This window comes from Haliotis rufescens, unplaced genomic scaffold, assembly GCF_023055435.1.
Source record: "Haliotis rufescens isolate VD_foot unplaced genomic scaffold, xgHalRufe1.0.p SCAF_13, whole genome shotgun sequence".
Taxonomy (NCBI): domain Eukaryota; kingdom Metazoa; phylum Mollusca; class Gastropoda; order Lepetellida; family Haliotidae; genus Haliotis; species Haliotis rufescens.
The window spans coordinates 568,630-594,093 of NW_025963813.1; the positions used below are offsets into that span (position 1 = coordinate 568,630).

The 25,464-nt window shown below is 40.2% G+C and overlaps 1 protein-coding gene across 1 annotated transcript in view; it reads right to left on the bottom strand.

Moving 5' to 3' along the window:
* Positions 1–7,855: 7,855 nt before the first annotated feature.
* The window catches only part of LOC124148651 (ski oncogene-like), a 46,107-nt gene continuing 28,498 nt past the window's right edge, over positions 7,856–25,464 (bottom strand). The window contains exon 7 of the mRNA XM_046519878.2: positions 7,856–16,437. Within this exon, the coding sequence (XP_046375834.1) occupies positions 16,126–16,437 (312 nt within the window). The 3' untranslated portion in view covers positions 7,856–16,125. The remainder of the gene's footprint in view (positions 16,438–25,464) is intronic.

The window sequence follows — 25,464 nt, forward strand, 5'->3', positions numbered from 1 at the left end:
CCTTCTGTTGTCAAACTGAGGCTGGAGACGTCACATGGTGATCTGGCCAGTAAGCCTTCTGTTGTCAAACTGAGGCTGGAGACATCACATGGTGATCTGGTCGGTGAGCCTTCTGTTGTCAAACTGAGGCTTGAGACGTCACATGGTGATCTGGTCGGTGAGCCTTCTGTTGCCATACTGAAGCTGGAGACGTCACATGGTGATCTGGTCGGTTAGCCTTCTGTTGTCATACTGAGGCTGGAGATGTCACATGGTGATCTGGTCAGAGAGCCTTCTGTTGCCATGTGGGGCTGTGGTTGATCCTAGTGGTTAAGGCACCAATGGTCCAGGTCCGTTTCCCCACATGGGTACCTTAGAATATGTGACAAAGTAGACACAACTTATGGATAACAACTTCTTTAAATACTGTAAGGGCAACGTTTTAGTATAGAACCTTTTACCGTTGTCAAGCAAGACAACACTGTACGGAAACGTCTTCTTTGTCATCCGTCAACTTCTTACAATGCCTATCAAACAATTCAAAGAATATGTGGATCACATATCTGGTGCCCCCCTCCTTGTCAGTGCAGGATTGCTGCTGAACGTAGTGTAAAACCATACTCATTCTTACTGATGCCGGAGACGATGACTGTAGCTTGTAGTACTTTTGAATGCTCTTTTGAATTTATATTCAAGATGTTTGCTTTTAACCTGAACCTTATATCATAAAACATAGAATTCTTGTTAAGTTGTAGCAAAAATGAGATGTGGTATGTTATGTATGTTAATCGTTGTAGACTATGATTTTATAGCACATGTTAGTGAGTGAGTGAGGTTTTACGCCGCCATTAGCAATATTCCAGCAATATCACAATAGGGGGACACCAGAAATGGGCTTCACACATTGTACCCATGTCGGAAATCGAACCCATGTCTTCAGCGTGACGAGCGAAGGCTTTAACCACCAGGCTACCCGACCACCCCATAGCACATGTTATATATGCATACAAGAAAGTCACCTCCCACTTCCCTGAATGGACTCATGTGGGAGCCCGGGTTGAATTAGTCCCCAGCTATGTTTGCTGGTCGTGACAGGCAGCTTTAGGGTTGGCCTTGGCGACTTGGTGGATCGCGTGATCACGAACCACCCAATGGCCTGGATTGTTGTTCATAATATCACTCACCAGATCGATTATTTACAGGGCACATCCAGAAAGCTGGAATATTGCTGAATAGCATTAAACAAGACACACACATACATTTCAGTGTTTTAGACCAGTAGCAATAACAAGTTCTGTATTGTTTGTTTTTTGACAAATTTAGATTATGCCTGACCTTGTTATATAAAGGCCCAAAGTCGTCAGAATCCATACAGGGATTCCAGGGTTCCAGGGTTATCTTGGTCCCCAATACCCTCGGAATATAAGGTTGATAACATGTCATCAAACTGGGAGGTTGCTCACCGTATCGACCACTGGTTTGTTGCATGTGCTGAGCCCCTCCTACGATGACTACTGTGGGAGTGGCCATACTGTGCAAATCTGGGCATACACACTGCCAATTGAGACATGGGTGGCCCAGTCTAAAGACAGATTGCGTCCCTTGTGCACGCCAGAAACCTGGATTACGGGTTTGAATCCTGATTCGCCCCCATTATGTTTTTAGATCTGTCAGCACCATACCCATGTTTGAGACCTGCATCACTTCGGGCTTTCCCCCAACATTAAGCTGACATGCTGTGATTTAACTGGGATACTGTTAAAGCAGTGTTAAACCTGACTCACTCACTCACTCAGCTTGCCAGGGGCGGTCGGGTAACCAAGTGGTTAAAGCGTTCCCTCGTCATGCCGAAGATCCCGCCGTGATATTGTTGGAATGTTATTAAAAGCGGCGTAAACTCACTCACTCACTCACTCACTCACTCACTCACTCACTCACCCACTCACTCACCCACTCACTCACTCACTCACTCTCTCACTCACTCACCCACCCACGCACTCTCTCACTCACTCACTCACCCACCCACGCACTCTCTCACTCACTCACTCACTCACTCACTCACTCACTCAGCTAGCCTGATGTATAGTTGTATGAGTTGTTTTAGACTTGTGCAAAGAAGCCCGAAAATCACATGTTTGTCATGACTCCCCCAAGCATTGACTTTGTAGCTGGAATGTTGCTCTCTCAGGTGTAGACACCGTTGGTCAAATCCAACTAATCCACAAGAGTGAAGTTAATGCTTGTTTCAAAGACTAAAAAGGTTGAGATTCTAAAAATGTTTGTCTTACAAAAAAACTGATGGTCCCTTTTCCAACTAGGATGCACTGAAGTAATGACTCATTTCACTTTATGCAATATTCTTCTTATAAGTAAATAGATGTTTTCATACTTCTTGCACAGGTACCAATTTAAATCCGGGGTAGAATAGGTCTTCAGCAACCCTTGCTTGTCTCCCTGTGAAGATCAGGGGTAGAATAGGTCTTCAGCAACCCTTGCTTGTCTCCTCGTGAAAATCCGGGGTAGAATAGGTCTTCAGCAACCCTTGCTTGTCTCCCCGTGAAGATCCGGGGTAGAATAGGTCTTCAGCAACCCTTGCTTGTCTCCCCGTGAAGATCCGGGGTAGAATAGGTCTTCAGCAACCCTTGCTTGTCTCCCCGTGAAGATCCGGGGTAGAATAGGTCTTCAGCAACCCTTGCTTGTCTCCCCGTGAAGATCCGGGGTAGAATAGCTCTTCAGCAACCCTTGCTTGTCTCCCCGTGAAGATCCGGGGTAGAATAGGTCTTCAGCAACCCTTGCTTGTCTCCCCGTGAAGATCCGGGGTAGAATAGGCCTTCAGCAACCCATGCTTGTCTCCCCGTGAAGATCCGGGGTAGAGTAGGTCTTCAGCAACCCTTGCTTGTCTTCCCGTGAAGATCCGGGGTAGAATAGGTCTTCAGCAACCCTTGCTTGTCTCCCCGTGAAGATCTGGGGTAGAATAGGTCTTCAGCAACCCTTGCTTGCTGTAAAAGCCGCTAACAGGCGACTATGCTTGTCGTAAGAGGTGACTAACGGGATTGGTTGGTCAGACTTGCTGGCTTGGTTGATGCATGTTATCGTATCCCAATTTTTGGATCGATGCTAATGATGTCAATCACTGGATTGTCTGATTTAGACTCGATTATTAAAGACCGCCGTCATATAGCTGGAATATTGCTGAGTCCGGCTTAAAACAACAAACAAACAAATCTTGCACAGGTGGTCTAGACGTTTATGCAATTCACTGTTCAGAGCTGCTAGAAACCTAAGATTGCTGGTTCGAATCCCTTTTCAGCATGATAATGTTTCTAGGTTTGTCAGCACCATACCCGTGCTGGTGGGTTTCACCAAAGTGGTAAACGTCTTAGACCTGCATCACTTCGGGCTTTCCCCACACTAAGCTAAGACCCTCTTGTAAGTAAATGGATGTTTTCATCAAAACTAATCATTTTTTCTTTGAATATTTGGTGTCAAAAGACTGATGAGGTTGTCACATGCTGTAATGGAATTTCTATTTTCGAGTACTTTTTTGATGGTGATGTTCATTTTTTTCGATGTTTGGATTGATGTTCAATTTCGAGGTTTAGTCATATTTAACCATACAAACGCAAGCTGTCATTTTTTCGGCTTATTTTGAGCTTTATCGCCCTGTTTTTGAAATAGTGTGGCAGGTGTGTGCAGCTACATTACTCTTTACACATGAAATAAAGCTTTTTTACCCAACTGAGTACTCCAAAGCTTCAATTAGGGGGGGTATCTCTGCATTTCCCTAAACATTGAAAAACATGGTATAAATAATATTATCTTTAACAGAAATGTTTTGAAATTAAGATAATCATTTTTTACCATTCACTTAAAAGTAATTCAATGATCATTGCAAAATTAGCGACGGTCATTTTTTAAATGTTGACACAGGGGAGATAACTCTTTGTAGTGGTTTAACTAAAAAGTCATCCTGAAAATTTTATAATAAAAATGAAACATCGAAATGGTTAACAGTGAAACTAATTTCTGTTCAACTCTACAGGGAAGATCACAACATTTCCAAGGTTGTCGTTTTGACAAATATTAAATAAATATAGAAGCACCTCAGAGAATAATCTTTTGTGAAGGGTTCTCAGTTAAAATAAGTTCTGTTAGAATCTATAAAAGAGAACGCAAAAACATTCCTGAACAAGGTTAAATCCAAAGTTGTAAATTGAAACTGCAGTAAAGTACAATAATTATCCTTTTGGGTAACTTTCAGCACTTGCAATGAGGATGTCATTTCTTATTTGGCCTACAAAATACATATTCATGAACTGTGATAATTAATTTCTCCTTCATAATATTTTGAGTTTCGTCTTGTGAATTGAAATGACCACATGATTGTGAGTACTTCACATATATTTCCACTATCCAAATCTGCATATCTGGAAGTCATAAATCAAGCAGTTACTGGCCCATTTGATTGTTGTCTGCTGTACAAGTCTTGATGTTGTTTAGTTTGACACTAATTGTTATTTAAGTTATTTACTATCTTCAGTTTCTCCAGATGCTTAGTGACGTGTATGTCCAGCTCACATCTTCATGGCACGATGGATATATCACATTGATCTTCAGACAGTGAAAGTGACACAGAAACTGGTAAGACCTGTCTCTAATCCTTACATTGTCATAATCTACATGTGTGTCATCAGGGATAGTCGTCAGTTGCTCAGTGATGCGGCTTGGCATTTGATCACCATCAAACTAAACAATGGGTAGGTTCCATCTTCTAACTTCCAGCCAAGTCCTTCTGGTGCATATTGAACTGGAGTTTGTGTGTGAGCATTTCTCTACACACTCGATACAAGTTTGTCCATTTGTTCTTTTGGATGGTAGACACCCAGAATCTGTCAAGTGGAGCAGAATTTGTTGTTGGATCATACTGTTTCAAATAACTCCAGAAACGTTTTCTGATATCGTCTGTGACAACTCCAGACACTTAAACGTTGATTAGCAGGATGTCTGGACCATTTGCAAGGTCGACACTTTCCCTTTCTGATGAATGCAGCTGTGTAGTTGCAACCTGTGAAAGTGTACAGATGGAAGTACTTGACACATCTTCGCCAACTACAAAAGCAACTGCATTGATGTTGAGATAGCATCTTGTGTGGTTGCGGGTATTTCCTGTATCCATCCGACCGCCTCCGTGGTTTAGTGGAAGAGCATCCGCCCAGAGAGCCGAAGGTCCAAGGTTCAATCCCCATTCGCGCCATAGCAATAGACGTTAAAAGATGGTACTTGTTGTTACCCTGCCTGGCACTTGACATTTAGGGGCTAAAACACGGACTGGTCGTCTCGGAGTCAGTATACTGTGTCTGAGTGGAGTATTCATGTTAAACTGCGGCATGGTATCTCAGTGGGCAAGCACTATAAATCGGCATCAGTCCGGACTAGTACAAGCAGCCACACTCACACACATGTGCATGCACGACGCTATACAAGTGCAATAATCTTGGGTGTGACGTTAAACCCCATTTCACCTCACCTCGACACCTGTATCCTTCCACATGTCTGCCTTTCAGGTGATGAAGCAGCAAAACTGGCATGTCGCTGTATGATTGCTGAATAGGAGGTATTACATGGCTAATTCCTGCCACAAACCAGTGAATGTAGGAGCTCATCTCCATCACCTGTCTGTTAACGGACTCCAAGTCTTTGAGACAGTCTCCGTGGTCTAGTGGATAGAACTTCTGTCCGGCCAGCGGAAGGTCATGGGTTCAATACCCAGCAGCGTCATACCAACACATGTTGAAAGATTGTACCTTGTCTGCTATGTGGCATCAAGCGGCTAAACACGGACTGGTCGGCTCGGAGTCAGTATACTGTGTCTGAGTGGAGTAGGGGGCACGGGTGGCCCAGTCGTCTAAGGCGCCGCAATTCGCTGTGCAGAGTTGCGTTCCTTGGGCAAGCCAGAAACCTATGATTGTGGGTTCGAATCCTGGTTCGCCCCGATTATGTTTCTAGGTTTGTCAGCACCATACCCGTGCTCGTGGGTTTCACCGAAGTGGTAAACGTCTGAGACCTGCATCACTTCGGGCTTTCCTCCCACATTAAGCTGACACGCCGCGATATAACTGGAATACTGTTAAAAGCGGCGTTAAACCAAACTCACTCACTCACTCACTGAGTGGAGTATTCATGTTAAACTGTGGTATGGTATCTCAGTGGGCTAGCTCTATAAAAATCGGCATTAGTCCCGACTAAAAACAAAAACAATTTCACCTCACCAAATCTTTCATTGTTGCAACGACATCCTGTTGCTAGGAGACTTCACCAGCCTAAATTGAGGTCAGGGAATGGTTTTTTCTGGTATATTTGTGTCCTCAGTTGGGTGCGACATTAAGTTTAAACTCACTCTTCAAATGGGGTACGGGCAACCTGTCATTGCCTTTCAATATATAAAGGCTATCATTAGCCTAATTCATGATTTGGAAGTGGATGAGGGATCATCGACATTCTAGCCTCTGGGATGTAGGTTCCTCTTGGGTTGTAGATCAGCAGATACAACTCAATCAACTCTGAGAAGAAATGGCCTGGTTTGAAGTTGTCCAATCTTGCTGACGGACTCATAGTCTGTTCTGTCATTGTTCCCCAGGTGCCACTGTTGTCCATGGTGAATAGCCTCAAACACACAGTCCGCTGGACACCGGTGAAACATGGCACACCTGTTCAATATTCACCAGAAGGACATGGCCATTGGACACTGGTGAAACATGGCACGCCTGTTCAATATGCACCAGAAGGACATGGCCGCTGGACACCGGTGAAACATGGCACGCCTGTTCAATATGCACCAGAAGGACATGGCCATTGGACACCAGTGAAACATGGCACGCCTGTTCAATATGCACCAGAAGGACATGGCCGCTGGACACCGGTGTAACATGGCACGCCTGTTCAATATGCACCAGAAGGACATGGCCGCTGGACACCGGTGAACCATGGCAAGCCTGTTCAATATGCACCAGAAGGACATGGCCGCTGGACACCGGTGAACCATGGCACGCCTGTTCAATATGCACCAGAAGGACATGGCCGCTGGACACCGGTGTAACATGGCACGACTGTTCAATATGCACCAGAAGGACATGGCCGCTGGACACTGGTGAAACATGGCACGCCTGTTCAATATGCACCAGGACATGGCCGCTGGACACCGGTGAAACATGGCACGCCTGTTCAATATGCACCAGAAGGACATTCATCGATAGAAACTACCAATTGCTGAGTTAGATGGTGATCAAATGCCAAGCTGCATCACTGTGCAACTGACGACCAACCCTGATGATTCAGATGTAGATATTGCTGATGTAAGCATCACTGACAGTTCGGACAGTGAAAGTGACACTGACACTGACACGCATGTAGAAGATGAATGTGGTATGGTTGTTGTGCCTTAAAGATGTGAGCTGGATATGCATGTCACTTAGCATCTGGAGAAACTGAAGACAGTAAATAGCTTGAATAACAATTTGTGTCATACTAAACAAGATCATGGCTTTTACAGATGGCAACTGTTTGATTTATAGCTTCCAGATATGCAGATTTGGATAGTGGAAATATATGTGAAGTACTTCCAATCATGTGGTCATTTCAATTCACAAGACGAAACTCAAAATATTATGAAGGAGAAATTAATTATCACAGTTCATGAATTTGTATTTTGTAGGCCAAATAAGATATGACATCCTTATTGCAAGTGCTGTAAGTTACCCAAATGGATAATTATTGTAAATTGAAGCTGCAGTAAAATACCACATTGTTCAGATAAGACAAACATCCTCAATGCAGCCCATTCGGAAGACGACCTCAACAAAGAACAACAGAAATCACATTTTATCATATAGCACTTATTTAATCTTTAAGCAAGTACAGACACAAAGGAACAAGTAAGTAGAATCTGAAACAGTTTTGAGAGTAACCCTACTTGAAATAACAGTGCTTCTGACAAGCATATCTCACAAGACAGGCCTACATATGGAAGGTTGGCAATACACAGCTAAATCTCCCCAACATTGTCGTAAACCATCTCTCTGTAATCTGCATCACCAAATATCGTAGTGACTCTGCATTTCAGGATCAGAACAAAGGTTGGATTAAAACAAAACACGCCTAGTAAATGGTGTAGTTGGCTGAAGTGGGACACTTATCACAGAAATTTTATTTTTCATCTCCTAAATGTACATTTTTGGGGTAAATGGTAAGAAACAACAGCAAGCTTTTTAAAATTGCATTCTTGAGCAAACATGCATGTAAGGGGTGGTCTCCGGTAATATACTTGAAAGCTAACCTTTGACTTTTTTTAAAAGCTCTTTTGTAAGGCTAGCTGAAGAGCACCTTAAAGGCGACGAGATTTTACATGTCTGCATAAATCGACCCTAGTATGGCACTCTGAATATCGCCGCTTGAAATTTTATTCAAACTGCTTTCAAATAAATTATGTCACTCTTTGGAAATAAGTTATTGCCAAGAAGAAATTCTCAAATAATAGACTGACAAAACATTATTCCGTGTAACTAAACTGGTGTTTGAAAGCAACAAGCAGCCAGGAACAAAACTCACGCTTAGCTCAGCAGGGAAGGAATTGCAGGGTTTATGTTGTACCGATCTCCAGAAGACAAATCACAGGTTGTAAACATAATGTAGTTTTTCAGCATTCTAATCTATGACTTTTATAAAACAGGGGATGATCTCAAAAACTACCAACTTGACCATTGAACACATGACTCAACCTTCACCATCGGGTTCAAATACAGCTGATGATGTTTTTGAGATGACCCCCCAGATGAGCAAAATCCTAGTTTTGCACGTATCCTTAAGCCATTGTTTGACACCGGTTGGCCATTATATGGCTCTCCATCAGTAGGACCACTCGAGTGATGTCATATATACACAAGCCTGTGTACCAGCAAACTGCCATGTTGTTCAGGGACTCTTATGTACATAAATACCCCAGTGCTGTAGACTTGGCAATTAATAACCTATCCTAAAAACTTTCACCAACAATTTCTAATTTCATTTCCCACTTTCATTAATGATACTTATGTCCAAAACTTACAATTTGAATATTTTTAATTAGTTTCAGCAAGAGCTACAGCAGTGGGTGGTTGGTCTGGTCTAGGACCTATGCAATATACCTTATTGGCATATGACTGTGCTCTCAACAGTTGTAAAGACAGCTTCAAACTATACCAGCGACACAAAATACCTTGATTAAAATCTTCGAGAAAAAAAAGTTTGATGTTTGGGGCTTTGATTGATAACCTTGACATTGCATGATGAAGTAACTTGCTACAACACTGACACTGATGTTTTGTGCAAGATTTGATATTTGAGACATTCCTCGTTCGTCTCTAGCTCTAAGAAACAAAATTATCTCAATGTAAAATGTTGCATAACTACATAGTTTTGGACTCTCAGAGCCAAAATGTTCCTCCTTAGATTAAAATATTTTATCTCCCAAATTGCTCTGCAGAGCATGTTTCTTGCTTTTAAAGCATACCAATACGTACATTGCTGTAATTCCTCTTCCGGCTCATTACAAAGAAACAATACAATGATACTCGTCACAAGATTAACAATATCAAACAAAGTTCACAAATATTAATGTGGCACAAAACATTTCACTTAATATTTTGAATAAATAAATAGAGACTGATGTCAACGTCAATTGTAGTCTTCTCTCATTCTCCCTGCAAGAGCTTGGAGGAAATGAAGCGATGATCAGTAAAGTTCTTAACAATATTCACATTTAAGAAATAGTTCAACAAAATCAAATTAGACACAGACAGAATGACAGTCAGCTGTTCATCAATCTATGAACACTTCCTGAACACTTCCAGGCATTAGGCTGCAGAGGATAAGAAATAACATTGCATGGCAATCGGCCATTCCTTCCATCCATCTGATCACCATAAATGATATTAAAAGAGTCACATTCAGTTCATTGTGTTCAAGTTTGTTAAAAGATTGAAGACAGTCACTTGACAATAACAAAGTGCTTACATTGAAATGCCCAACAAGAATGTTCATTCTAGTGCTGTTTGTGTCTGCCTATGAACAGTGAACAGGTTTCCATGTTATGTCCTTGTCTGTTCACACAATGTGAACACGCCACAGAAAAAGACAACTGTCCATAAGGTACAGCTCACATGTTCATCACAAACCTAGCTGTGAGTTCAGGATGAACAGACGCCTGTTTGACTAACCCTGTACACTACACTATTATACCTCACAGTATACATCGGTGAACATGATAACAACAGCCTTCAAATGTACAGAGAAAGATACATAAGATGCTCAGGACCGTTTGAGGTGTTCAATTCACTGCAGTTCATGGCCACAGCAAGGTGGTCACAGACAGCAGTTCATGGCCACAGTAAGGTGGTCACAGACAGCAGTTCATGGCCACAGTAAGGTGGTCACAGACAGCAGTTCATGGCCACAGTAAGGTGGTCACAGACCGCAGTTCATGGCCACAGTAAGGTGGTCACAGACAGCAGTTCATGGCCACAGTAAGGTGGTCACAGACCGCAGTTCATGGCCACAGTAAGGTGGTCACAGACCGCAGTTCATGGCCACAGTAAGGTGGTCACAGACAGCAGTTCATGGCCACAGTAAGGTGGTCACAGACAGCAGTTCATGGCCACAGTAAGGTGGTCACAGACAGCAGTTCATGGCCACTGTAAGGTGGTCACAGACAGCAGTTCATGGCCACAGTAAGGTGGTCACAGACAGCAGTTCATGGCCACAGTAAGGTGGTCACAGACAGCAGTTCATGGCCACAGTAAGGTGGTCACAGACAGCAGTTCATGGCCACAGACAGTCGTTCATGGCCACAGTAAGGTGGTCACAGACAGCAGTTCATGGCCACAGTAAGGTGGTCACAGACAGCAGTTCATGGCCACAGTTAGGTGGTCACAGACAGCAGTTCATGGCCACAGTTAGGTGGTCACAGACAGCAGTTCATGGCCACAGTTAGGTGGTCACAGACAGCAGTTCATGGCCACAGTAAGGTGGTCACAGACAGCAGTTCATGGCCACAGTAAGGTGGTCACAGACTGCAGTTGAAGAAACATATGGCACACTAATACAACATGGCTTGACTATGTCTGTACAGTACTGTACAAGGGTCACAGGGTTCATCCCGCGTTCTCTAGTGACTGTTCACATGTACACTGTTTACAAGTAGTTTGTGTGTACAGTTTTACAAGCAACTGATGACAAGTGACTGTCACTTGTACAGTATTCAGCAATGGTACACATATGCACTGTACACAGATTACTTTAGAAGCAAAGTGCATGCTTTTCTTATTTACAGCCTGCATAGCATGTTATGTTACAATTGTCAACATTTCGCCATAATATGTCTAAAACATCTCCTGTTGTCTATCTTGGTGGGTCCCAAAATTCCCCTAGTCACCCCATAAGATATATTTTCTCAAAATAAAATATTTACACTTGGGGCAGTTAAAGATAATTATGTTTATAATTCGTGAATTAGTCACGTTGACCTGACCTGACCTCAGCTAATGGGCATGCTATACATTTTCATACAAAACTGACATGAATATTCATTAGTTTCATTCTAGTCACATCATACCTTCTCAAATTACAAGAACATTTATGGTTTTTTAAACTAAAATTGTCACAGTTGGTCAGAAATTTTCATTTCATCACAAAATTACTTGGACTGGTGTTTGGAAAGCTGGTATGATGTTGACAACAATGATAGATCTCCGACAATAGAAGCACACAACCTAGAACAATTATTGTGCGATGAAGGGAAGTACAGCTGAAACCATCATAGGAACAATCACACGAGACAATTATACAGCTCAGAGGATGGACATGAAATTCTGGCCACTGCTGTCGACAATGACGTATGAGGGTTGAATGCATTAACTGTGTGCTATACATTGGGATTGAACAATGAGGTGATTGAAGATTTCCAGTCGGTTATTTCACCCAAGTCAAAACATTGGAAACAGTTATTTTATAGAATAAAATAAATATGCTAACTGACCCAAAAATAACCCTTTTTCAAACCGTCATCTTAAAATCCACATTGGTAATCTGTGCATTTTACGGCAACAAGGTTTGAAATGGTTTTTAGCCAACAATGAACGGAAACTGTGAACAATGAATGAATACCCGTGAAGCAGCTGGGGGGATGTAATTCCGAGGGATAGTACCAAAAGCATTTAACCAATGAAGCACTTCAATTCACTTCATTCCCTTTCAGTACAGAAATACACAATTTCTTCCATGGTGTCTCCTTTTCAAGACATGAAAACCCATTAAAGGATTGGGTGGCCTTCTTTCAAAGAGGGTGTATTGGTAGGCTGCTTTTTGTACTATCCATAAGATATGGTTGAAACAAAATGTGTTCAAGTTTGGGTACTGACCAGTGTATCATCGTCGGGGATGGTCTGGGATTTGGAGATATCAATGTAGTTTTCCATTTTGGAAACATATTAACAATTCCTTCATTCATGTGGCAATTGTATTATTTTCCAAAGAAATGGAGCAATCAACAAATATTTTTTCAGATACTGAAAAAGACTTCCCCCAAGAAGATAAACTGATCAGTTCCGAAATGCCCTATATTGTTAATGGAAGAGTTCATATTGCAGGAAAGGAACTCATTAAAGAAATTCATTCACTTTCGTTGATTCTGAATATAAAACCTGTCTACTCATATTGTAATGCTGTTTCTATTAAAAAAAATAAAACCACACAATTACAAATGCTTAAAGATTGTAGAAAGGATTATCAATTTAAATTTCAAATATTTTGAAACATGATCACAACTTAAGTGTCAATTGTTTGAACACACGAACATGCCCAGACAGAGAAACATTGTAAAACAGAGCATTGTGAGAAAGCAGACAGACATAACACAACTATGAAAAAGTCTGGAAACTTGCACTAACCATACAATCTGTATTTTAGTTATGTAACTATTTCCCTCCTAACTTGAACAGACCACAGTCAGCACAAACAAAGCATTTCTTTGGTCAAGTTTGTTGGAGAAATGGCAATCATCCAATGAAACATAGAAGTCTTAGCCTACCTAATTAGCAGAACCTGAAACTTTCAACAAGCATAATAAAACTATTAAATCCTTATTTATGGATATTAATAAAAAATAATTTCCTCTTTTGTCTTTGGGCATATTAGCTAGCCATGCAAGATAATACTGCCACCATTTGTAGTTTGAGGTAAAACGGTTTTACTTTATCACAAAGAGAAAGAAATTGCACACTCTGCCTCCAAAGCCAATTATGTAACGTACTCATGCGAAAGCAAGAATATAACTTGGAGTACACCTTAGCAAGGATCAAATAATATTTGGCTTTTGGTGTTTTGTGTTAAACTGATGTTCTACTTGATGATGCTTGTAAAATTATTTGAAATTTTGAAATAAACTGTGGTTTAATCTTGATGTGTTCAATTAACTTCACACCAGTCCGAAGATCTGGAGCTGCTATGTTGAATTTAAGTGATCTGTACAGGATATCAACAAGGGCTGTTATTGAACTAACAGTTTTTCACCTGATTCTGTACAAGTACCCCGAAAAGTGTGGAGGTACAATCATTTTATTTTACTTCGTAACAAAGTCCAATTGAAGATGTATCATATTTATGTCATATTACAATAAATATTAATCCAAAACAAAATCATCCGTTCAAGGGTGTTCAGCAGGTAGCCATGTTTTCTCAATGCCAGCCCGAGTTGTTGCGGTGATTGACACACCCCAAATCCTGAACAATTACGGAACATGGATTCAAGGAACACAGACAAAAAGCCCCAAACACTTCTAAACATAGCCACCATTTCAAACTATGATATTTACAAGTGAAATAGACATCAATGTCACAGTAATCATTAAATTATGTGTACTTGGCAATCAATCATCTTCAAAACGATGCCCCACTACAGATTAACAGCAACTTAGCCGTCATAGATCTCGTGCTAAGAAAGTTTGGTTTCTTAAGAAAACTGCTATTCACAATATTTGAAAATGAGTTGTATGTGGTTATGTTCATGGAGTTAGATTTAAAAATCAATTGTCGATGAAAGTTCTGCTGCCGTCACTGAAGATTTATAAGATAAAATACATGCATTTCACAGTTGCATGACATTACAGTATTCTTTCTTCTGAGATCATAGAATTTTCCCTTGCAAACACTTAATGATTTCTGTAAATTGTTCAAGATTTAGATTTACTCCCATATATGATCCCGAAATATTAGGCTGTTTATTCCAGGATTAATAAAATCTTTTTCTCTTGTATATTGTGTAAGATTGGGATTAAGGTCCTAAAACACCTGGAAAAAAATCCTGATTTAACAGTAAATGTGACATACAAATATTATGTCGAGTCATAGAGGGTCACTGGTCTCAGATAGTGACTGGCTGCCATCTTGAAATTTGATCACGGTTAATATCCAGCCTTTGGACTAATTACATAATTCATAACACATCGTCATGACATCCGACAGAAAGATATGGACAAAGAACCTACTGACTATCTTACTCCAACACAGCACACGCCGTCGTCATCATGCTTACCATGGAAACCTAGACATTGTCAACACAGCTGCAAATATGTAAGACAACTGCAACTTTGTAAAGCTTCAAACTTACTAGCAGGTGCAGCTGTAACACTGATACAGCTTCAAAATTGTTTGATACAGCTGCAACAATGTTTGAAATGGTTGCACTTTTGCCTGACAGCTGTGACACGGTTTCATGCAACAATTCAGATGCTGTATAGCACAACACAGCTGGTAAAGGCTGTTTCACACAGCTGCAACACTGTCCAGCTGACACAGCTTCATACAGCTGCAACACTGTCCAGCTGACACAGCTTCATACAGCTGCAACACTGTCCAGCTTCATACAGCTGCAACTGTCCAGCTGACACAGCTGCAACACTGTCCAGATGACACAGCTTCATACAGCTGCAACTCTGTCAAGCTGACACAGCTTCATACAGCTGCAACTGTCCAGCTGACACAGCTGCAACACTGTCCAGCTGACACAGCTTCATACAGCTGCAACACTGTCCAGCTGACAGTGAAACAGCAACATCACTCATGCTTACTTTAACTGACACACAAGTTTCATTCATCTATAAGCATTTCTTCTGTAGGTTTTGTAGTTCTTCCTATAAGGTTTAGGTTGTGCTGTGTTGATGTGAGAAAACCCCTATCACTAACTAGAACAAGACTTTTTCCACAGTAACCACAGAAGACAGAACAGATATAAAATAGCACTATTGTTGCCTTTGTGAACATCATAGCTCAAACATACATAGTCTAAGTGACGAAACTGGGAAGACGATCCACGCCCAACAGTGACGTAGAAAACGATACTTTTTCTTAACATGCACACGAGACATTTTTGGGCGACATCGCCATGACTTAGTTGCCACGGCAACCTCGATACGTGGTCAGCAGTCCAGCCTGGTTGACAACCTTCCTCTGGTCCATTGCTCCGTTGTGTCGTCGAGTTGAGTGCAGCTTGCTAGTTTAATATCAACAGGAAGGGTGAGCCTAGCACAGCTAAGACCACAAGTTTTGATCAAAACATTACAATCAGGCTGTAGCACCATAAATAGACACAATTAAAATGAAAAAAAAAAGTAATAACGTGCGACCCGTAAAATAAAAACTAAATCCATAAATTTACACAAGGTTTGCCATTTTTTTAAACCTACACCATCCAGCGCAATGTCAACATCCGAGGGGCATGTTAACATGACACAAAACTCTGTATAAATACCGAACACGCCACAATGACAGATGCTACAATAGGTGGGCTATTGGCCCTAACAACTCAGCATAAATTTCAGCACATCCCATCATCCCTCTGTACCATAATGGTAGAGTCCTGGCTTGGGGCACAGTCCAAGTTGGTTCAAAGGGATGAAAGGTTCCACAATAACAATCACAGCCTTCAAATATGGACAACATTTACACCTTACAGTGCTGAATCGTCGCCGCATAAACAGTCACAAGATTCAACGTACATGGCGCACTGAATCCTGTGTTTTATGCAAGTACACAGCGTCTCCGCCCTGACCTCTCCTCTAGTCAATCAATAACGTGTTCTCGCTCCTTCTTCGGAGGGAGACATTTCGGGTGCCGGAACGGCACAAAGTCCTGTTTTGCAATCCCTTCTGGAAGTTTTTCTGGGGACACTATTCTTGGGGCTGATTTACTGGTGGTTCCGTTGCACAGCGTGTATTTCGGTTTGCTCTGGAGCAGATCGGAGACGTTTATGCCCTTTCGTTTGAGTTCTTCTCGGAAAACTGCATTCTCTCGTTCCGCATCATGGTAAGCGCTCTCAAAGTGCTTAAGACGATTAGCCAGGTCACGGTTAAGCTGAATAAATTTCTCATGAACCTGAAAATATAAATTATAAATGTTTAAACTCATGTACCTCATTAATATTGTACATATCAGCCAATATACAAACACAAATGACTTACTTTCACTTTGCTATTCAAGTCATCTTTTATCCAAACCATACCAAATAACCACAGAACAAGCTGAAGGGAACAAACATGTTAGAGGTTGTCCTACTCCAATGCAGAGTTATTTCCCTTTGACCATACCATCACATAATGTCACTGGCTTCATTCCTTTCTGCTTCAGATCACAATGCCGTATATATATTGGTTCAAATAAGAGCGAAAATACCATATACCTTAAACCGTAATGCGATATAGTTTTTACAATTTCAACACAAGGAAAGACTTTGGACTTAAAAACAAAAATCAAGTGAAAACTCAAATAATGTTTGTTCTCAAAACATCTGTGATAAGAAATGTCACCACTTTGGAATGCAGTGACATTAAACAATGGATGATATCACGTTTCCACTTCAACCAGAGGGAAGGATTTTTGTACAATGATAATCTAATTAAATAAGAGATGAATTAAACATTCATACTGGTCAAATACAAAATGTTTCAAATTCTAAGAACAAGAATAAAATAGTATTTAACCCAAAACTATTCACACATTGAAGGTTTTTTAGGTTTCAAACCTCATTTGATCACTTTTCAAACAGACAACACACACACATATTAACCTATTTTCGGAAACAAAGTAAGATTCTGGAAGAACATGTGTTCTCCGATTCAAGTATTCTGTTTCACAACCCTCCAGAACCCAGGTGAGGATGAGTTTCTGATGTGTTTCCTCCAGCATTGCTGTTCCATTTCACACAAAATCTACACATTGAACAATATATCTCAGTCCTTGCTTGTAGCTCCGGACATTAAAAACATGAAACAGAATAATCATGACGACATTATCTGGGAAGGCAAGAACAAAATATGGCATCTTTTGAACTAAATGTCACAGAGTCTCTTTGGACATAAGAAAAAGGTTATCGTTGCACCCGGCCTGATTCAAGAATTATGCTCAGGTCACAGATAAGTTCCAGTGCCAAAGTCTACATCTTCCCTCCCATGTATTACCAGTTACATTTGAAAAATGTACTACACAAATGCTAGATATATTAATAACCAAAATATTTTTAAAAAACCGTTTTCATTCAATTCATCTCCACTGAGGTCAACTGAATTGAAAGCTGTGTGAGTTATCATGCCAAAGGCCTAAGCAGGGGTCCGGAAACAGTCATATGCGCCGGACATGTCCGATTGGGAATCTCAAATGTCCGGTTTAAAATATTGCATACCGAACATTCTTAAATTTTTCTGTCCAGACATTTTAAAAGGTATTTTCCGGACATTCTTAAATGTTTCTGTCCGGACATTTTCAAAAACAAACAACGCTAACTTCGGGGTCAAAATAATTGATGAATGTTATCGTATCCCTTCAGCGAATATTCAGGTGAATAAACAGGTAAAACAAACATGGTCAATAAAAGTATGAAATTTGATATAAAACATCACTAGACATGATGATTTACCATTTAAAATGTATTTCCTGCTCTCCAAGGCATTGTTTTATATGCAGAGATTAAGATTACCGTGCGTATTTTCTCGTAACCTAAGCCGGAAATAGCAATCAGTTGTGCACACGTCGCTCCCAATCTACCGGTGATTCAGTTAAAACGTACCCAATGATACAACTAAATTTTGGGAGCCATGCTTTACCGCACGCTATAACCGAAGCGCGCAATTACGAGGGAACACGTACGTAACAATTTGTATTGTGTGTGAAAAGTACTAAAATACGCTAGTTGAAGGGGGCGTGGCCTAAATGCAAATGTCCGATTGGGATTTTAAATTTTCCGGACCCCTGGGCCTAAGCATGCAGAATTACATTTCATTCTTGCTGCATATTTAACATATTGCCACTTTTTATAAATGGAAATCCAACAGTAGCAACTTCTGCATCTGAGACAGCAGCTGTCTGCATCATTTACTAAACACCTGGTTATATCTATCAAAACAACATCAGTGCACAATAACAGTTCTTCCTTTGCAGACCTACAAATCCTATTAACACCAAAAAGTCAAATGTCTATCAACCATCCCTGCTTATAACAATCAGCACACAATATCAATTTGGCCCATGCTTCCACATTAACACATTTCCATCATACTCAGGGAAAAAAAGACCCAATTCTTACTCAAGTTTAAGAAGTTTCAGATTCAAACTTGAAAAATATCTAAAGACAAAACATAACAACACATCATGTTATCTCGAGAGCATTTTACAACGAAAACATGATAAGCAACATTCCTAAAACTGCCTCCAAGTATTTTCTGCGAGGTCCACCTGTCTGACTGCATCCTCCCTCCCATGATAAGCCACTCAACTTGGCATCCCCTCCCAGCAGGACCCGCCTAGCCACCGAGCCTCCTGTATATGCTTCTGATTTATGCTGAGCAGAAAATAGATAAACATCCCATAAACAAGACACAAAATGAGACAGAGAAGGTCTGGTTCAAGTTAGCCTCATCCTGCTTTAGCTTTAGGCTTTAATTCAATTTACCTCAAATAGACATTTCTGGTAGCTTACAAACATGGCACCGGCACCTTACCAACTTTTGTTTAATTCAATTTGATGGGCGAAAAAGTTTGAGCCTTTTACTTGGGAGGAAAACCTGAATCTTATTCGACCTTTACATGTTGCCAGTTACAGCCAATACGGCAAGTCCCCAAAGAGGACTCATCTTCCTGCATGTCTTCATCCTGCCTGTGAAGGCCATGCAGGCCTCAACAATGCTTCTGTAAGATCACAAAAAATACCCTGTTGCCATGGCAACCATCAATTAGAAATGTCGAGCTCTTAGACAGAAGTGAAGTGATAGTCGCCTCTGCTGGTCTGCTTACGAGAAATGTTATCCAATCAGTGCCGGAAAGTATGGGGAATGAAATATGAAGAAATTGGTGGGATTTGTTTTGAAATGAAGAGGGATTACTGCATAATTTCTCGGTCCTGCTGCGCACCTCTCAGTGCTAACATGCTGCAGATGTGCCCACCTTTTTTAACATATTAAAAACTAAAAGGATTCCATTTTTAACAGAGTCTTATCTTTTGGTGACATCCACATGATTTTCCCAATTATCTGTAATTACAATGAACAAAATAATGCGTATTAACATGCTCCAAAGAACACAGTTTCCTTATTTTCAGATTGAAATGCATATGATAATTCCAAACTTAAAACTAAACAGGATTCATTCCTGAAAGTGTCATACTTCCCAAAACAACAACATAATTATCTCATTAAGCAGAATATCACAATCCAAACAGCTCTCTGAAACATCCAAATTCAACCTTGAACACTTGCAAAATACAATTTTACGTACGAAGAAAACAAGCCAATTTTTCCAACCTTGACCTGAAGATCAGGTGAGCGAACAGACATAATTATACCAGTGGGCCTAACCACTGCGCCAGCCAGCCAGCCAGCCCAGAGGTCACATGATGATAGCACAGTGCCGCTTGAGTGCTTAGCTGAATTTACTGGCCGACCTGTGGCCCCTCCCTCCCATTGTACAAAGCTGTAGGCTGTGCCCCGTGATGTGATGTTGTGACCTCAATAGTGTGTTCCTTGGGTACTCGGTCATGTAGTGCCTGCATTTTTTCACTGCATCAAAACTCCCTTAAATTCAGCTTGCGTTTCCTCTGCTGGGGTTCTAAATTTGATTTAAATCCTGATTTTTTAAATGCACAGTGAAACTGTTCTTTGCTTTCAATGGTTGAAACATTTTTGCTGAAGGAGTCATGGTGAGCTGCTGCCTGAGGAACGTGGTAGTAACACAATATTCAAAGAAATCCACCAAACTTATATCCTGTATTACAGTTTATCATATTCAATAAATCAAACAAATACAAACTTTAAATAGAATTTGAAATCTGGGACAGCTTGATGTGAATTTAAAATTCAACCTGTTTAGTGTAACCTATATACCGGCTAATGAAATTTTGAAAACTTCTCTACACTTGTATCAACACATGCACATGCACATGTATGCACTGTTTGCAGTACAAATACATAATGCTAACATCGTCGTAGATGTCAAATGCAATAAAGCATAAAATTTATTTAAAACTGTAAATCTACCAATATCACATGAAAATATGAAAAATAAAAATAAAATTAAATCATATTTGAAAATCCTTTATAAATATGTTAATTTGAATCTTTCATAACTTTCATCACAAATGATTTCAAGGAAGTAATCTACAAAAACTTGGAAAAAACTTCGCTTAAATCTTATTTAATCAGCTGCATCTTGGAATATCGACCCAGACACCAAACAAAACAAAAGGGCCCTGCCTTTAAAAAATAAATAAAAATAAAGCCACAAAAACAAGCCCAGTACCAGCGAACTGGTTGTTTACTTCAAGAATTTACCAACCAAAACAAGCCATGGTCATCACATGCGAGTCAACTCCGTTGGCCCTCGTAGACACTGTGTCATGATAGGGTAGACACTGTGTCTCTCCGTGGCTCCAGACCCTCACCCCAGGTCGAGAGGGATATCAACAAAAGCCAACAACAATGAAATGTGACAAAATCGCTATCTGCAGCCATTACACAAAGTTCAGATAAATACCACCACCACAGAAGAAATATTCACGTCAGTATCGACATTGCTAAATGTATATGATGGATGATGAATGTAGATGCTGTTATTTTTTTCTGTCACAAACTCGGCTGAGATAAATTAATATGAGTCGGAGAGTACAAAGTAAGGTTTTTTTTCTAAAATCTTCTACAGAACTGACATTTTGAAAAATCAGGACATATGAAATGTCTAGTCAAAAATTGCTTAACACAACAAAAGTCATTGTGTGGGACAGCATTTCCATATTCTATGTGAGTACAGGCTGCAAAGGCTTTATGTCGCGTTTTTTTTAATTTAATGGATTGAACAGCTACACTAAACCATTGTTAAGAAAAACAAGAATTCAACTGCATGAGTATCTTTAACATCTTGCAAAACTCTCAAACTTCTTTCAGGAAACACTAATAAACTAAAAATACTACAGTAACTTAAATAGTTTGTATTGCTAAACATTACATAGAAATGCGAGCGAGTTGGAGGTAATGCATGCTTTTAATTGTATATTTTTTTTCAAATAAGCCCCTCAATTTTTCCATTTAACCTTGTCCACACAGAATGCTGGTCACATTCACTGATATAATTCTAACACGGCAAATGTATGTCAAGTACCGAGTGTTCAAAACATGATTTGTATATTTATCTAGGTCCAGTCAATTTTGTTTATTTGTTTGTTTGTTTGTTTGTTGTTTAACATCAAACTCAGCAATATTCCAGCTATATGGCGGCGGTATGTAAATTATCGAGTCTGGACCAGACAATCGAGTGATTGACATGATGAGCATCGATCAACACAATTGGGATAAATGACATGCATCAACCAAGTCATCGAGCCTGACCACCCGATACCGTAGGTCGCCTTTTACGGCAAGCATGGGTTGCTGAAGACCTGTTCTACCCCGGATCTTCCTGGGTCTTGGTCGAGTCAACTTGGATGAGTTTTAGGCATGATCAACATACAGTGGAATCTGTCCAAACCAGACTTTTTCTCCGGTCCCCTCAGTTCGGACATGACCGGACTGACTGGACCAGACTGACTGGACCGGACTTTCTCTCACTTTCAAGTAAGCGCAGTCATTGTCAGCTAAGACAACAATGCTAATCCTGCAGGTAATCATATTGATCATAATACTTTGTTGTCCGCTTAGTTAATTAGATTTTACTCACCTGTTAATGAGAAATTCAGCTTAATCAGATTAACTCAGTGTCATGAGCTTGTCAGTAAATTAACGGTCAACACAGCTTGGCATAAGTCTACCACTTACCCGGTACTTTGAAACTGTGACCGAGGACACAATATTGAAATCAATCTTCAGAAATTTAAGTAGTCCTTTCATAATGACTTTTGCAAGTACAGAATGTTTTAATGTGTACTTTACACCAGCCGATGTCAATATTTCATGTACAATGGAAGTGTATGTGAATATTGTTTGTTTTGTTTGTTTGTTGTTTAATGCCGCACTCAGCAATATTCCAGCTGTATGACGGCGGTCTGTAAATAATCCAAGTCTTGACCAGACAATCCAGTGATTGACATCATGAGCATCGATCCACACAATTGGGATAAATGACATGCATCAACCAAGTCAGTGAGCCTGACCACCCGATTCCCTTAGTCGCCTCTTACGACATGCATGAATAAAGATAAATGATCATTGCTTTTCGTTTTGTCTTCAGTCCAACGTTTTGTACTCTGTGTAATCTGAACCTCAGCCTTTTTTACCGGAACGAACCAAGTCAGAATAGGACAGATTCCCCTGTATATCCCAAAACATCCATCAACATGTAGATGCTAATAGAAATAAAGAAAATACTGTTCTGCATATTATGATAATAAATTTCCATGAAATCAAATAAAGTAAGATTTGAATTTTTTTGTACTTTACTTATGAACAATAGAATACAAACACCAGTAATAACAGTGAATTCAGTATTCAAGGCCTCAGAACACCAAAATATACTTGATAAATTTCATGCATGCAACACCTAATTATAATCTTGAAAAAAATCAAGTTAACTTGTTCATTTAAAATTATTAAAGCAGCAATTTGAAACTTTTGATAGAAATAAATTTGAGAGTTGTTGCACAGTCCGCGGACAGAGATAGAAACTTCAAAACTTTCGGTGGGTAAACAGCGTGTTCATCCAACATTCTTATCCTTCCTTATTGTATTAATCACATACCCTTAACACATAATAGTCATCCTCAATAATTATAATAATGTCTTCATTCTTAGGACAGCAGTACAGGCAGTCATTCTTTACATATTTATAAACAGGATTGATATTGGAAATACAAATCAACATATACTACTCAACATCTACACTCAAACTGCCAAATTAAACCATCCTAGCAAGTCATAAATTCCTTGACCGGTAATCTCAGCAAAGGCACCCCGTCAGCCGGTCCCTCGACACAGTGATAAGTCAAGAGCCATACAAACATGGCTGACCAAAGGTTTGCGGCCTATCAAGGGCTTACATCACTTCTCAATTTGGAGATTTGACCTATAACTGACCAGGTCAAGCCCCTTATCTGAATTTCAGCAAAGTGGTTTAAGTGAATGTTTCATTAAGGAATGTACACAGGGAAATTTCATGTTCAAAGGTGTTGCATTGATCAAAGGACTTGCACACATTAGAGACAATGCCCACTTAACTTCATTAAACATCTGATATTAAGAAACGCTAAACTTTCATGATTCTTACAGCTCTAATCCCATCATATGATCTTAAGGGGGGCCTATTAAGACCAAAATGTATATTAGTTGGGCAAAGAAGAGCAGAGAAACATGGTAATAACTTATTACAAATCCATCTAAAACCAAGAAAACACATACTGAATAACACTGAAGCAGCAAATTGAAGTGATGAATAGTTCGTGCTGAGCTTGCAAACTACAGTACGCTGAACATTATATTGAATCCTTGTTCTTTACATGACACACTTGCAAATAATCATAAATGCAATATTCAGGAGCTTTCTGGATATCATCAATGTCCATGGCATTTACAAGGGAGTGTTACAATTGATGTCTCGCCATGATGAGGCACAATATGAGCCCTATTTAGTTGTGAGCGTGTTTGGTAGTCTGTCTTACAGACCCTGATACAAATATATATCAAATACAGCCCATGCAAGTCTATAATGTTTGGCAAGTCTAGATCACTGCAGTATCAATGAAAATGAAGAGAGTCACTGGGCTCCTTTTTATTATATTTTTATTAAGATAACTGAACAACTGTTTTTTTATGTACGATATGTTCATTTCAGAGACTAGATGTTAGTCTACGTGTTTGGCTGAGTGTAGGAGGAAAGCCCAACGTGATGCAGCGCCCCACACCACAAAGCTTCATCTTGGCACTACAACCACTTTGAGGTTCCAAGCTGAGGCCTGTTCCCTCCCATCTGTTTCTAAGCCATGGACTCACCTCTGCTCTATTAAACCACCAAAACATGAAACACTTGGACCCAAAATTGGTGAATAAAGAAAAAAAAAGTTTGATAGTACTGGCGTTATAAATATGAAAAAACCCTACAAAACACCAGGCATAGTAACCAATTTGTCTTTCTGGTAGTCCGGGCACCATGTTTTAGACAATTGAAACAATCAGAAAATGTTTGCCCTTACAGCATGAGACACAAAGTATCCAAGTGGGGAATTTAAGAGAGGCTGACTGGTAAAAGTTTTGTACAGCCTGTCTCCACAGTACACATTCCCTGGCCACCATAAAACAGCGGTATAGCCTATCTGCAGATGACACTTCTTCCTGCTTTCTTGTGTCCCAAACTTGACACGATCAAACTTGAAGGAACAGATTGTGTTTCAGTTTCTGGGGCATGGAACATATTCATCTCAACAAGAACAGAAGATAATATTTTGTGTACATTGTATATAGTCTATTGTTTATTGCTTTCTGCTGCTCTCAGCAACATTCCAGCAATATGGCAGCAAGCCTTACCACCGGTCCAGTTTAGTTGCCTCCTACTACAAGCACTGGTTGCCGACCTGGAATCTCCACGGGAAGTGTGTGCATGCATGCATGCGTGAGTGAGTTAATGCATGTGCGTGTGCATTGTTTCAAGCTGCACTCAGCATTATTCCAGCTATATGCTGGCAGTCCCTAAATAATCGAGTCAGCCAGACAATACACTCATTCACATCATGAGCATCAATTTACACAAGTATACATGCATAAAGTACCCAAGGGAGTTTGTTTGTTGTTTAATGCTGCACTCAGCAATATTCCAGCTATATGATGGCAGTCTGTAAATATTCGGCTCTGGATCACAGTTCAGTGACTGACATCATGAGCATCGATCCTTACAATTGGGATCAAACCAAGTCAACGAGCCTAACCACCGGATCCCACT